Source organism: Falco cherrug (assembly GCF_023634085.1).
Source record: "Falco cherrug isolate bFalChe1 chromosome 21 unlocalized genomic scaffold, bFalChe1.pri SUPER_21_unloc_2, whole genome shotgun sequence".
Lineage (NCBI taxonomy): Eukaryota > Metazoa > Chordata > Aves > Falconiformes > Falconidae > Falco > Falco cherrug.
In genome coordinates, this window is record NW_026599283.1 from 4,878 (window position 1) to 19,818 (window position 14,941).

Consider the following 14,941-nt stretch of genomic DNA (forward strand, 5'->3'; position numbering starts at 1 on the left):
TAATGGGGGGGGGGTCCCGAGCAGCACCCTGTAGGTAATGGGGGGGGGGGTCCTGGCCAGTTCCCCATAGGTAATGGGGGGGGGGTCCCAAGTAGCACCCTATAGGTAATGGGGGGGGGTCCCAAGCAGCACCCTACAGGTAATGGGGGGGGGGGGGGGGTCCTGGGCAGTGCCCTGAAGGCAAAGAGGACCCACAGGACATGGGGGTGTCCAGGGCACCCCCCCTAGATAACAGGGTGTTTTGGGGAGGGGGTCAAGAAGGACCCCCCCCCACCCCCACCCCCCGACACCCAGCAGAGCTCCTTAGTGCTTGTGGCCGATGCAGGTTGTCCCCTCTGGGGATGGGGGAGGCTGGAGACCCCCCCCCCCCCAAATAACCAAACCCACCTGGGAGGGCTCTGAAGCCTCCCCAGTTGGACCCTCCCCATCACCCAAGGGGATGGAGCTCCACCAGCCTCGCCCGGTGGGGTGGCCCGTGGACCACCGCTCTTCCCATGACGCCGTCCAAGAGAAGACCCATCAGAGCGTGGTGTCCCCAGGTAAGGACCTTCTTTCCCCCCCCCCCCCATTTTAAGAGCTGCCCCCTCTTTCCACGGCTCCTCTGCCTGTGGCCCCCCCAGGGCACCCATCACAGGTCTCCTTTAAGAGTATCTGGACCCAGAGGCCACCACCAAGAGCGTCCAGGAGCAAAGCCCTCCCCACACCACGATAAGGACTCAAGAGCAAACATTGGTGTGGGGTGTGAGGAGGAGATAAGGACGTGAAGGGGCAACGAGCGCCCAGAGGAGACCTAAAACCTGCCCAATTAACGTTAACGGAGACGTTAACCGGACGCAAACCTCGCTGGGTCGCACCAATGGGTGGTCTTCTACCCACTGGTAGAACTTTGATGTTCTACCAAGAGCTTTGCAGCACATAAGGATGGAGCGCTGGGAGGGGGTGATGAGCAGGGGCGGTGGGCAGGGGGGAAAAAAATGGGGGGGCAGCCAGAAAAAGGGTGTAAAAGGGGCCGGTGGTGTAGTGGGAGGGGGCTGGTCTACGTGTTGGTCGTCACCGTTGGTCCTGTCATCGTTAGTCCATCTTTTAATTGTTTCTGGGGGAAACTGGTGGTGAGTGGGTTTGGGGTCACCTACAGGAGTCAGGCTGGGAGTGCGGGCACCCCTGCTCTGCAGTGGCAGCTACTGGAGTGAACTGGGAGCTGGTGGAGGGGGTGGAGGTCTTGCTGGAAGGGCTCCAGCAGTGTACTGGGTGGTACTGGTGTGGTCTGGAGCCACTGGAGAAGGTGGCTGTTCTTGACATCCCTTTAACACGCATCAAATGACCTACTTTGGTCTCCCAACAGGTGATGGGACAGACAGCGAGAAGAAGGCGGCGTCCCAACTCATGGAAGAGCACGAGGTGATGGTGGAAGGTCTCAGAGAGGAGCCCCAGAGCCCCAGGGTGGACACAGACCACGACGTTCAACACCAGCCAGATGATAAGCAAGGTGGCCAAGCACCAAGACGACCCCGAAAATGCTCCTTCAAAGGGACGTACGCCGAGGACCTTCAAGAAGATGCCACCCAAGCGCAGAGCAGCTCCAGGGGGAAGGTGTACAAGTGCGTGGACTGCAAGAAGATCTTCACCTGGGGGAGCAGCCTGACCCGTCACCGACGGATCCACACGGGAGAGAAACCCTTCAAGTGCTTGGATTGCGGGAAGAGCTTCACGCAGAGCGTGGTCCTCCTGCGTCACTGGAGGACGCACACCAAGGAGAAGCCCTTTCTCTGCACCACGTGCGGGAAACGCTTCTCCTGGCGCTCGGACCTCATCACCCATCACCGCATCCACACGGGAGAGAGACCGTACGCCTGCCCGCACTGCGAGAAGACCTTCCGCAAGAGGTCTCACCTCATGAGGCACCAGCAGGTGCTCCATAACGGTGAGTCCTGGGAGGCGGCTTGGCGTGAGGTGTCCCGTGCCCTGGTGGAGCTGTGGCCTCCTGGTCTGGAGGAGCATGTGGTGGGGCTGTCTTGGGGTTCCTGCTCCCGGCGTGGCAGCAGTGATGGGGTGGGAGATGTCCCTGGGGGTGGATTCGCTCTGTCCTCTGGTTGGGTTGAAGTATCGGTGGGGATAGGTCTGAGCAGGAGGTTGGACTGGAGACCTCCAACTAACGGAGCTGCACTGGAAAAACCTCCTCCATGCAGGGGTGAGGGGTCATGAATCAGTCTTGGTGGTAGCAGGTGGTCTCCAAGAACATTTTCCAGGTTCATTTGTGGACATGGAGGCCTCTCTTCGCCCATCCTCCACCACTGCAAACCCCCACCTGGGTCTTCCCAGCTTGCATTACCCCAACAGATACTTGGGTTTCTCCTCCATCCTTGGTCTTGGAAGTCCTGTTGGTGCAACATCTTTGTCTTTCTTGAGCAGGCACCAAGAAAACCCAGCTGGAGCTGGGACAACCACCCCAGGTGCCAGAGGAGACGCTGAAGACCAAGAAGGAGCAGTCACCGACGAGACAAGAGGGTGGCCTGAAGGACAACCATGCCACCACCAGCAAGCCGGTGGCCTGTGCCAAGCAGAAGACACATAAATGCCCAGAATGTGGGAAGACCTTCTGCTGGAGAAACAGCCTGAAACGCCACCAAAGGAACCACACGGGAGAACGACCGTACAAGTGCCCGGATTGCGGGAAGACCTTCAACGACTTCTCCAACCTGGTGTCCCACCACAGGATCCATAAGGGAGAGAGACCGTACGAGTGCCCCGAGTGCGGGGAGTGCTTCACCCAGAACTCCAGCCTTTCCAGGCATCGCAGGACCCACACCGGAGAAAAACCTTTCTCCTGCCCCGATTGCGGGAAGTCCTTCACTCAGAAGCAAAAACTCATCTTGCACCGATGGATCCACACGGGAGAGAAGCCCTACAGCTGCCAGCAATGCCAGAAAACCTTCCGGAGCAGCTCCCACCTCACCACCCACCAGCAGATCCACAGGCAGGATTGTTCCCACGCGTGCCTGGTCTGCGGGAAGTTGTTCAGCGTGGGCGCCGAGTGTCTTCGCCATCAGAGGACACACTTGGAGGAGGTGCCGGTGGGCCAAGGAGCTTCTGCAGGGGGTGACGTGCCACGGAATTAGGGGGTCGGGGTCTCCCTAGGTAGGGACTTCCACCCTTGGTCTCAGCCCATGAGCCCGGTGGTCTCAGAGGGGAAAATCAGAGATGGTTGGGGGGTGCTAATGTCCCACCAAGGTGTTTTTTGGTGGGGGATGAGGGGTTGTGTGAGCCCCTCGCTGCTTTTAAACATGAGTGCCTGCACGGAGATGTGAAGAAGGAGGAGATTTACCAGCAGGTGCCTTGGGTATGTGGACAGTGCGGCTCTTCCTTCACCCCAACACGTGGGACCACCGTATCCAAGAGTCCCACCTTCTCCACGGGGATTTGTGGGTCCAAGAAAAGGAGCTGTTGAAGAAACGCTTCCTTCTCAGCAAAACCAGGGTGCTCCCGTGAGTCCAAAGGGATTCTAAAGCCTCGTTATCCAGCGAGGTCATTAACGAGACCCAGGGTTGAACAAACTGTTGGACAGCCTTGGTAGGACGTAGCACTGGGACGTTGATGGCCATCTCACGTCTTGTTTTACCAGCTGTGGCCTTCGTGTCGTGCTTTATTCAGTTCACTCTTACTGTGTTGGCCTCTCCCTGTTCATCACTTCGTTAAAAATGCCTACCGCTAATTATTACCTGATTGCGAACTGCGAAGATGAACATCAGTGATGGGGCTCACCAAGGCTGAGGCTTTCGTACTTCCCGGTGGGATGCGGGGATGGCAGAAGGGAGAGGGAGCTGCTCGCACTGACAGCCCAGGGACTATTTTACCCTGAGGAAGGAGACGCTGTTGATGGGGGAAAATCACAGTAAAAAGTCTTGGGCGGTTTGGAGGAAGCAAAAATCCCGCCAGGACCCAGCAATAAAAACGGAGCGGGTGGGATGCTCCGTTCTATACGTGCGCACATACGTTCGTATAGGCACACGTATCGAGCGGATGTGTGTGTCCCGCAGTAAATGGAAGAAATATTATTTATTTATTTTTTTTAATTTCTTATCAAGTATTGCGGATTTTGCTCGTAACGTCCTTCGGGTTTGACCAGAGAGGAGGGGGATGCACGAGGGACCGAGGGTGGGGATGCAACCAGGCAGGTGGCCCGACCAGGGGGATGTTCCCGGCCGGATCTCCTCGTGTCCAGCAATAAAACGGGGAGGGGGAGGTTGGGGGGGGGGGGGGAGGGTTCGGTCGGGAACCGCCTGGGCATCAGTCTCCCCACGGGAGGTGGCGAGTGATGGCCTTTGTATCACTGCTTCTCCTTCTTCTTCTTCCCTTTCTCCTCCTCCTCCTCCTCCTCCTTCTCCTTCTTCTCCTTCTCCTGCTCCTCCTTCTCCTCCTCCTTCTCCTTCTCTTCCTCCTTCTCCTTCTCCTTCCCTTTCTTCTTCTCCTCCTCCTCCTCCTTCTCCTCCTCCTCCTTCTCTTCCTCCTTCTCCTTCTCCTTCCCTTTCTTCTTCTCCTCCTCCTCCTCCTTATCTTCCTTCTCCTCCTCCTCCTTCTCCTCCTCCTCCTGCTCCTTCTCCTCCTCCTCCTCCTTCTCCTTCTCCTCCTTCTTCTCCTCCTCCTTCTCCTCGTCCTCCTCCTCCTTTCCTTTCTCCTCCTCCTCCTCCTTTCTCTTATTAAACCGTTTTTATCTCCACCCACGACTTTTCTCGCTTTTACTCTTTCCCTCCCCGGGTTGACCCAGCGCGGGTAGGAGCAGCCAACCCCATCATCTCCGTCCCTGGCCCTCCTGGGGGTGCCATGAGTTTTGGGGTCGGAGGGGGGAAAGTGGGGACCAAGGGTGGGCGCTGGTCCCCGGTGAAGGTGGAGGCGGGGTGGAGGAGGAGCAGGAGCAGGAGCAGGAAGACGAGGGATGGGGGAGGAGTAGGAGCAGGAGAGATGGAGGAGGAGGAGGGATGGAGGAGGAGAAGCAGGAGGAGGAGGGATGGAGGAGGAGGAGCAGGAGCAGGAAGAGGAGGGATGGGGAGGAGCAGGAGGAGGAGAGATGGAGGAGGAGGAGGGATGGAGGAGGAGCAGGAGCAGGAGCAGGAAGAGGAGGGATGGGGAGGAGCAGGAGGAGGAGAGATGGAGGAGGAGGAGGGATGGAGGAGGAGGAGGGATGGAGGAGCAGGAGCAGGAAGAGGAGGGTTGGAGCAGGAGGAGGAGCAGGAGCAGGAAGAGGAGGGATGGGGAGGAGCAGGAGGAGGAGAGATGGAGGAGGAGGAGGGATGGAGGAGGAGGAGGGATGGAGGAGGAGGAGGGATGGAGGAGCAGGAGCAGGAAGAGGAGGGTTGGAGCAGGAGGAGGAGCAGGAGCAGGAAGAGGAGGGATGGGGGAGGAGCAGGATGAGGAGAGATGCAGGAGCAGGAGCAGGAGGAGCATGAGGAGGAGGAGGGATGGAGGAGGGGCGGGAGGAGGAGGGACGGAGGAGGAAGAGGAGGGACCATGCGGCTCCAGGGCTCACTCTCTCCGGGTCACCAGAGGAGCCATCTCCACATCCCCCCACCGCATCCCACCGGTACCTGGCGAGGGGGGTCCTGGGGCCGCGTGGGGCAAGGAGATGGGTTGGGAGTGGTCCACGGGCTGTGCCGTGGGGCTGAGCTCTGGGGGGGCCAGGGGCGGCTGGGGTGGGATGCAGATGTGGGGCAGGTGGTGGTGGTCGTGTCCTGCCAGGGGCCAGGTGGCGGCTGGTGGCTGCTGATGCTTTGGGACACACGGCGGGGTGATGGTTGGACCCATCCCACCCATGGGGTGCGACTCCATCACCCATCACCGCGTCCTCGATCTTCTCCAGGTCTTCCCAGTGGAGCCAGGGTTGGGAACTGGGTGCGGGGGGAGAGGGTGGCACGGAGGAGAAGCCCCATGGGTAGGTGGGCAGCGGGGGAGGAGAAGGACACGCCGTCATCCTTCCTCAGCCCAGAGGTCCACGTGGACCTTCTCTGGTCACCCTCCGTAGGTCTCTTTCCCGTGGCCTTTTCTGTGTCCTTATGCCCTGTGAGCTGCATGGGTGTGGGGTTGGAGCCTGGGGTCACCACCACCCCCCCGTGGGACCACCGGAGCTGCTGAGCAGGCTCAGATTTGGGCGTCAGAGCCTTACACATCCCTGAGAACTTTGGCAAAGGCCGTGGCCTCACTGTGGCTTGGGATCTTCATCCCTACAGCTGACGGGATGGCCGATGGGAATGCAAACGGTCTGGAGGAACCAGAAGGATACGTGCTGGGTTGGGACCCGTCTGAGGTGGACATCTGCCAAGAGCTAAACCAAGAGCAGGAGTGTGAGAGTCAACCCCAGGAAGCCTCGGAAGAACCGAGCAACGATGCCCATGGGCGCCCATCACCGAGGAAGGGTGGGCGGCTGCCGGCCCGCCGCGGGAGCCGTGCGAAGAAGAAACCCTATAGCTGCAGGAAGAGTGGGGCCACCCCCGAGGCCCCCTATACCTGCCCCGACTGCGGGAAGATCTTCAGCCGGAGGTCCTTCCTCGTCCCCCACCAGCGCATCCACACCGGTGAGAAGCCCTTCACCTGCCACGAGTGCGGGAAGGGTTTCCGCGTTGGGTCAGCGCTCAACAAGCATCAGCGGATCCACACGGGCGAGAAACCCTACAAGTGCTCGGATTGCGGGAAGTGTTTCCGTCTCACCTCCACCCTCAGCACCCATCGGAAGATCCACACCGGGGACAAACCCTACGTCTGCCTCGTTTGCGGGAAGAGCTTTCGGTTGAGCGCGTATCTACTGGCCCACGAAGCCACCCATAGCGTGGACAACCCTTTTCGGTGCCTTGCGTGCGGGAAGAACTTCAGCTTGAGGCGCTACTTGGCCATTCATCAGCGGATCCATACGGGGGAGAAGCCGTTCAAGTGCTCGGTGTGCGGGAAGGGCTTCAACCGGAGGTCGATCCTCATCGTCCACCAGCGGGTCCACACCGGGGAGAAACCCTACAAATGCCCCGAGTGCGGGAAGAGCTTCATCATGAGTTCAGACCTTGTCGCCCACCGGAGGATCCACACCGGGGAGAAACCATACAACTGCCTCGACTGCGATAAAAGCTTTCGCTTGAGCTCCCACCTTACGAGACACCAGCGAAGCCACACCGGGGAGAGACCCTACAGATGTATGGACTGCGGGCAAAGCTACACGGACAGCTCTGGACTCATCAAACACAAGAAGATGCACATGGAGAAGATGCAGAGGGCATCTCCGGGAGCCCACGCGGCGGAGGGACGTTATAAATGCCCCTACTGTAGTAAGAGCTTCCATACAAAGTCAACTCTGGTCCTTCACCGGGCTACCCATGCCGGAGAGCGACCCTATAGATGCTCCAAGTGCGAGAAGAGCTTCAGCCACAGCGCAACCCTACAGAAACACCAACGAATCCATACGGGAGAGAGACCCTTCAAGTGTCCTGACTGTGAGAAGTGCTACAACGATAGCTCAACCCTTCGGAGACACCGGAGGAGCCACACCGAGGAGAAACCCTACAAGTGTCCCAGTTGTGGGGAGTGTTTCAGTGCCATCGCGGCTCTCCTGAAGCATCAGCGGTTCCACACCGAGGGGAGACCTTACAGATGCTCCGACTGCGGGAAGAATTTCCACTCGAACTTTCTCCTTGTCACCCACCGACGAACCCACACGGGAGAAAGACCCTACACCTGCCCCATCTGCAAAAAAACCTTCCGGCAAGCCTCCCACCGTACGAGGCACCAGGAGATTCACAGGAGGACCAGGGCTGGTGGTGTTCCTTCCCGTGATGTGGCCGAGCACCACGTGCGGAATGGAAAGAGCCAGCAGAGAGCGGGAGCAGAGGTGGGCCGTGATGATCAGCTGAGTCCGGATGGTGCTTCCACAGCTCAACTGTAAAAGAATTTGAGGTGCCCCGCGTCCATCGACTGGTCCGAGTGACTCATCCAGAGATGTGCCCCATGTCGTGCCCGATCACCATGGTTGTGTGTTAATAATTAGCCAATTACTGATGACATGGCATTCCTACGTCAACCTTTTTGTAGCATGACCCTTATTCTTCTCACCTTGTTGACCCTGAGTACCTTTGGGCTCTTGCTTTCAAATTTAGTCTTATTCCCTCATGTCTGAGTCCGTCTCCTCCCAAACTCATCACAACCAAGCCTCCAACCATCGTTCCCGACTCACCCTTGACTTCATCCCCTTTTTTTACTCAAGTAGGTCCTTAGGTGATGGGAAAAACTCCAACTTTTGGATCCCAGCTGGTCCTTACGCTGGGTTGAGCGAGCGGGAAGACATCCAGACTGGAGCCACCTTCTCGTTTGGTGTTGATGAGGGATGGCCACCTGACTCCATAGCGCTGTCCTACCTCAGCTCAACCGATGCCCATGCAGGGACGTCACCTTTTTTGGGGACGGGCGTGGGAGTGCTCGATGGCATCCAACGCTAAAGTCCTGGTCAATGAGTTAGATGCAATGACTACCTTGCCGTGAGATCTTCGCGTTCCCTTGCTGTCACGGCTGCTTGAGTTGGGAGCAGGACCGTGGCCAACCCCAAACAGTGTCCCCTAACGAGAACATCCCATTTAGGTAATTATTAAACACCTTCGGGGTAACCCAAGGGAGTGTTTCCTTGGCTTTGAGTTGCCTTCAGAGCCAATGGTGGGTTCAAGCTGAAACCTCAAGGTGACGCCAGAAGTCTACCTGCTGTGGGATCAAGCCAAAACCTCAAGAGAAGGTGACACCAGAAGTCCACCTGCTGTGGGACCAAGCCAAAACCTCAAGAGAAGGTGACACCAGAAGTCCACCTGCTGTGGGACCAAGCCGAAACCTCAAGAGAAGGTGACACCAGAAGTCTGTACGCTGAAATTCATGAAGTTGCCTGGGATGATGCCACCGAATGTCACCTACAAGCCTGGTGGCCCTTGAGAAGACTTTGCTCATGATGTAAGTGTGGACGTAGGTTGACTACGTGAGGTCTTGCTGCTGAATGAACCCGTCCCATCGCATCTTTGGGTCTACACCAAGGTGGATGGTCCACCTCATGGCCAACAGCCCTGGCATGGGAAGGATGGCCACCAGTGTGGTCTACTGGTGGAGACTGCATCCCAGAGCCAGGAGTAGGGTCCATGGAATTCCTTTGTGACCCCTCATCTGTGCCTTAATTCCCTTGGGGGAGTCATCTCCCATCCCATCCCACCACGATGATGGTCATCTACGCCAGGAACGGCTGGTTTTATCTACAACTTTTGTGTCGTTTTCCATCTATTGACTCTTGGTAGCCACCGTACGAGTATTAACCCACCTCTGTGTATCTTTACTCCCCAATTTACTCCCCAGTTACTCCGATTTCAACTTTAATACAATTTAAACTGTAATAAAACTTCTAGAAGCGCCGCCCTGATACCGGGGGAAAAAAGGGCAAGAATTTAAAATTTCAATTTAATGACAAAGAAATTCCTGAATCTGTTAAAAAAAATCATCAAACGTCGAGGGTGGGGATCGATTTTAGGATGGTCTCCCACCCTCATGGTTAATTAGTCCAGATGATGCAGGGGATGATGCGATCGGGGAATTTGAAATGCTCCAAACCCTTTAATTATTATTTTATATATCTATATATATGCGTGCGCACACACGTATATAGAAAATAATTAATTTGAGCCCAGTAATTAGTGAATTATTGGATTTACTGTTGTTTCCACCCAGAAAACTGTGCTTCACGCATTTGCTCTGAAATAAAAGGTTTATTCCTTCAGGCTGTCGGGTGGGTGTCGTCCCAGAGAGCTTGTTAATTGCGGTGGGTCATTAATGAGTAATTTTAGGGGGGCGCAGGGACGGGGAAGGGGGGGTGAGGTTTTGGGGGGGGGGGTGCAGGAGGGGTCCCAGGGGCTGGGTAGCGCTTTGTCCCCAGCCCAGGGGGGGATGGAGCTGCTCACTGGTGTGATGAGCGGTCAGTTCTCAGCCTGGGGGGGGTGGGGGTGGTGGTCCCTGTGATGGGTGGGTTTTTTTTGGGGGGGTGGGGGGTGTTTGGAGCTTGCAGGACTCCAGAGCTGAGCCACAAATATCTCGGGGTGGGGGTGGGGGTGGGGGTGGTGTGTGTGTCCTTGGGAGATGATTTTTGGGGGGGGTGGGGGTGGTGGATGGGGGGGTCCCTGGGAGGTGGTGTTTTTTTTTGGGGGGGGGGGTTGACCCTGGGGTGTGTTTTTGGGGGAGGGGGGGGATAAGGGGAACCTGAGGGAGGTGGGTTTTTTTTGGGGTGGTGGATGGGGGGACACAGTGGGGTGTTTTTGGGGAGGGGGCAATAAGGGGGGACCTGAGGGGGTGGGTGGTTTTTTTTGGGGGGGGGGGGATAGGTGGGACCGGGGGTGTGGTTTTTTTGGGAAGTGGATGGGGGGGATGCGAGGGGGTGGGGGGTTTTTTTTGGGGGGGGAGGATGGGGGGGATCCGGGTGTGCGTGATTGGTTTTTTTTGGGGGGTGGGTGTATAGGGGGGACCCGGGGTGGTGGTTTTTATTTTGGGGGGTGGGGGGCATGGGGGGGGTGTTTGCAGTTTGCAGGGCTCCCGAGCTGAGCCACTACTGGCTCTTGGGGGTGTATTGGGGGGGTCCCCGGGAGGTGGGTGGGTTTTTAATTTTTCTTTTTTGGAGGGGGGAGGGCGGTAGCGGCTCCCGGCAGAAGGCTGCGCTCGGTGGGGTGGGGGGATGCGCCCCCCCCCCCGCGATGGGGGGTTGGTCTTCCTGGGTCAGGCACCGCCGCCGCCTCCATTGTCAACCCGCAGCCCCGCAGCGAGCGCCCGGTACCGAGGGGGGGGGGGGGGCGTCCCGGAGCCCCCGCAGCCCCGGGCGTGGGGACCCCCGGGAACCCGCACAGGGGCGATCCCGGAGAGGGGGGACCCCGGGACCCCGGGGAGGGGAGACCCCCAGGACTCTATAGAGGGGGGAGTCCGGGGAGGGGGGACCCACGGGACCCCGGGGACGGGAGACCCCCAGGACCCTACAGAGGGGGGAGTCCGGGGAGGGGGGACCACGGAGAGGGGGGACCCCCAGGACCCTGGGGAGGGGAGACCCCCAGGACTCTAAAGAGTGGGAAGCCCTGAGAGTGGGACCCCCGGGACCCCGGGGAGGGGGGACCCCCAGGACCCTAAAGAGGGGGGAGCCCGGGGAGGGGGGTCCCCCGAGACCCCGGAGTAGGGGGACCGCAGAGAGGGGGGACCCCCGGGACCCCGGGGACGGGAGACCCCCAGGACCCTATAGAGGGGGGAGCCCGGGGAGGGGGGACCCCTGAGACCCCGGAGCAGGGGGACCGCAGAGAGGGGGGACCCCTAGGACCCCGGGGAGGGGAGACCCCCAGGACCCTATAGAGGGGGGGAGCCCGGGGAGGGGGGACCCCCGAGACCCCGGAGTAGGGGGACCGCAGAGAGGGGGGACCCCTAGGACCCCGGGGAGGGGAGACCCCCAGGACCCTATAGAGGGGGGAGCCCGGGGAGGGGGGACCCCCGAGACCCCGGAGTAGGGGGACCGCAGAGAGGGGGGACCCCTAGGACCCCGGGAAGGGGAGACCCCCAGGACTATAAAGACTGGGAAGCCTTGAGAGTGGGACCCCCGGGACCCCGGAGAGGGGGGACCCCCAGGACCCTAAAGAGGGGGGAGTGCGGAGACCCCTGGGATCTCGGAGAGGGGGGGATCCTGGAGAGGGAGAGACTCCCAGGACCCCCGGGACCCTGGAGACAGAGGACCCCCAAGACAGCAAGGAAGGGGGAACTTGGAGAGTGAGACCCCCCCCAGGGACGCCCAGAGAGGGGGGAAACCCCCGAGACTCCCAAGAGTGGGACCCCTGAGGCTCCTGAGACCCCAGAGATTGGGACCCCTGCGACCTCCAGGACTCCAGAGCAGGGGGGAGCCTGGAGGGTGGGGGACACCCACGGAGCAGGGGACCCCAGCCCCAGTGCCCCATAGCCCCCCATGGCCCCAGGACAGTGGGGTGAGCAGGAGCATCGCCCCCCCCCCCCCCCCTCAAACTTTGCCCCCCCAGGTGACGGGGACAGGAGACCCCAGAGCTCTTTCCTTCCCCACCCCTGTGGGACCCCTTTTTGGGGTTGGTGGTCCCTGCCTCAGTTTCCCCCTGTAGAACACAGCGGGGGAAATGCCTTGAGTGGGTGGGTGTTGTCTGGGTGTTGTGTTGGGTGGCTTTTGGGCTGAGAACGAGGGATTTGGGGGCTAAGCCACAGCCAAGGACCTTGCCCTTGCCCTTGTCCTGGTCTGGGGACACGAAGCTGCTCCTTCCCTTCCCGTAACCACGTTCCCCAAGTGGGACAAGCTCCTTCCTTCTCCCCCACCTCCCTTTCGAGGATGCCCCACATCTTGGCTCTGTCTTGATGCTTTGGAGGGTCTTATGGGATCTGTCTTGGGGTTTGGAGGGTCTTATGGGCTGTGTCTTGCGTTTTGGAGGGTTTTGTGGGCTCTGTCTTGGGTTTTGGAGGGTCTTATGGGCTCTGTCTTGGGTTTTGGAGGGTTTTGTGGGCTCTATCTTGGGTTTTGGAGGTTTTATGGGCTCTGTCTTGGGTTTTGGAGGGTTTTGTGGGCTCTGTCTCGGGTTTTGGAGGGTTTTATGGGATCTGTCTCGGGTTTTGGAGGGTTTTATGGGATCTGTCTCGGGTTTTGGAGGTTTTATGGGCTCTGTCTTGGGTTTTGGAGCATTTTATGGGCGCTGTCTTAGGTTTTGGAGGTTTTTACAGGCTGTATCTTGAGGGTTTTATGGACACAAGATGGTGCCGGTGTCCTGCCTGTTGATTTCCCGGTAGGGATGGACTCGGGCAGGAGCAACCCACAAGCCGGGAAGGTGCTCACAGCTTGTTTCCCTCCCCCTGCTCCTCAAACCAGGATCTGCCGCTCCCAAACCTTGGCCAGATCACGGAGGAGGCTGCGAGGAAGAGGAGATGCTACGAGATACCCAGGCAGGTGAGGAGGAATTCACTCGACCTTCCATCCTCTCTTCTCCTCCCTCTTCCAGCCGGGCATTGCTCCTGCGTGTAGGACAGCCCCGTTGCTGACGCCGTCCTCCCGGCGACAGATCTGGGAGGATCTCCTTCCCCTTCCCTCTGGCATGGATTCAAATCCCATTCCTGTTCCTTCCTCCAGCCGGCATGGAGGTGGGGATGGAGAACGCGGAGGAGAAACCCCACCGGCAGGACCGTGCGGGAGAAGCCCTTCTGAAGGGCTCCGTGGAGCAGGAGGTCAACGGGGAGGAGAAGCCAAGAAGATGCCCCACGGGAAGAGGTTGCCAACCCACCCCGCGAAGCTCTGAGGAGGAAAGACCCACCATCTGCGAGGAATGCGGCCGGAGCTTCAGCCGGAGCTCGAACCTGGTGGTCCACCAGCGGTTGCACGCAGGCGAGAAGCCCTACAAGTGCTTGGAGTGCGGGAAGAGCTTCAGCCGGAGCTCCCACCTCATCACCCACCAACGTCTACACACCGGGGAGAAACCCTACAAGTGTCCCGAGTGCGGGAAGAGCTTCAGCGACAGTTCCACCCTCATCACCCACCAACGCTTGCACACCGGCGAGAAGCCCTACAAATGCCCCGATTGCGGGAAGGGCTTCAACCAGAGCTCCAACCTCACGTCCCACCAACGCACCCACACTGGGGAAAGACCCTACAAGTGCCCCGAGTGTGGGAAGAGCTTCAGCGTCAGCTCCTACCTGATCCGCCACCAGAAGATCCACACCGGGGAGAGACCCTACAAGTGCGAGGAGTGCGAGAAGACCTTCAGCCAGAGCTCCAGCCTCATCATCCACCAGCGCGTCCACACCGGGGAGAAGCCCTACAGATGCGTTGACTGCGGGAAGTGGTTTCGGAACAGCTCGGACCTCATCAGGCACCAGCGGACACATACGGGGGAGAGACCCTACCGCTGCCCCGACTGTGGCAAGAGCTTCAACCGCAGCTCCAACCTGATGACCCACCAACGCATCCACACCGGGGAGAAGCCCTATGAGTGTCCTGAGTGCGGCAGGAGCTTCACCGTGAGTTCTGCCTTGATTAAACACCAAAGGACCCACCGGGAAGGGAAGCCCTACGAGTGCCCCGACTGCGGGAAGAGCTTTATCCGCTGTTCAAACTTCATCACGCATCGGAGGACCCACGTTGGGTAGAGACTTGGTGACCCACCTTGGGTAAAGACCTGGCGGGTGGTCCCCACATCTTCCCGGCTCCCCACAGGGACCTGGATGGATGCGTTTGCTGGGATGGGCTCTGCTGTGGGATGCAGACCCATGGCAGAAGTTCGGTAGGAGGAGTGGACTCATTGGCTTTAGACTCCAAAAAGTCACGTCGGCTTGGTCCGAGAATTTCTTCTGGTGGCACTGAGCAACACCATACAGACCACAGGCTTCTTCCACTGCCAAATGGTGGATGGATTTGGGCGTAGACCAAGGTTTTAAAGATGCCGCTTGGGACTCAGCATCTTCAGGATGGAAGAAATGGGGTGGAAACGGTCGCACAACCCTGTTGGGACACACCAGGTTGAGTTCTTCCTCGTTTATAGGGTTTTTTTGGTTTTTTTTTTCGCCTGTGACGTTATTCGGTGGCATCATGCAACCTCTGTCCTGCCCATCTATGGTTCGTCTTTGGAAGATTGATGTCTTGAGTTGGCCAAAGGGCTTCAGAAGAGGCTCCTGCAACATTTTGGGGATGGAGGTGGGCACAGCCCAACTCCGTGTCCTGCTCTCGCTCCCTTCCCGCTGCCAAAAATAAATCAGAATTTCTCCTCCACTCACCTCCGTGGTTGGACCCGAACCCCCTCGTTCTCATCCAGGCTGGGGCTTGGCCATCGCGAGGGTTGAGTTTTCCCAATGGGGCTGGAAGGATGGGACAACTCCAGGAGGGGTGGAGGCGCAGGAGGACACGTGGGATGGTGGCAATCACATT

At 59.0% G+C, this 14,941-nt stretch overlaps 1 protein-coding gene across 3 annotated transcripts; it reads left to right on the forward strand.

Annotated features, from left to right (window-relative positions):
* The first annotated feature begins 394 nt into the window (after window positions 1-394).
* On the forward strand, window positions 395-14,789 carry LOC102052141 (zinc finger protein 664-like). Of its 3 annotated transcripts, XM_055700082.1 has the most exons (4): window positions 395-539; window positions 1,343-1,921; window positions 2,410-2,974; window positions 6,469-9,814. In XM_055700082.1, the coding sequence occupies exons 1-4, from the start codon at window positions 440-442 to the stop codon at window positions 7,913-7,915; spliced, it is 2,691 nt and encodes an 896-aa protein (XP_055556057.1). In that variant the 5' UTR covers window positions 395-439; the 3' UTR covers window positions 7,916-9,814. The 3 variants fall into 3 exon arrangements, with proteins under 3 accessions (XP_055556057.1, XP_027657208.2, XP_027657207.2); XM_027801407.2 differs by lacking the exons at window positions 395-539; window positions 1,343-1,921; window positions 2,410-2,974; window positions 6,469-9,814 and adding exons at window positions 5,371-5,575; window positions 12,896-12,973; window positions 13,154-14,789; XM_027801406.2 differs by lacking the exons at window positions 395-539; window positions 1,343-1,921; window positions 2,410-2,974 and adding an exon at window positions 5,388-5,575 and having other exon boundaries at window positions 6,219-9,814.
* The last annotated feature ends 152 nt before the right edge of the window (window positions 14,790-14,941 follow it).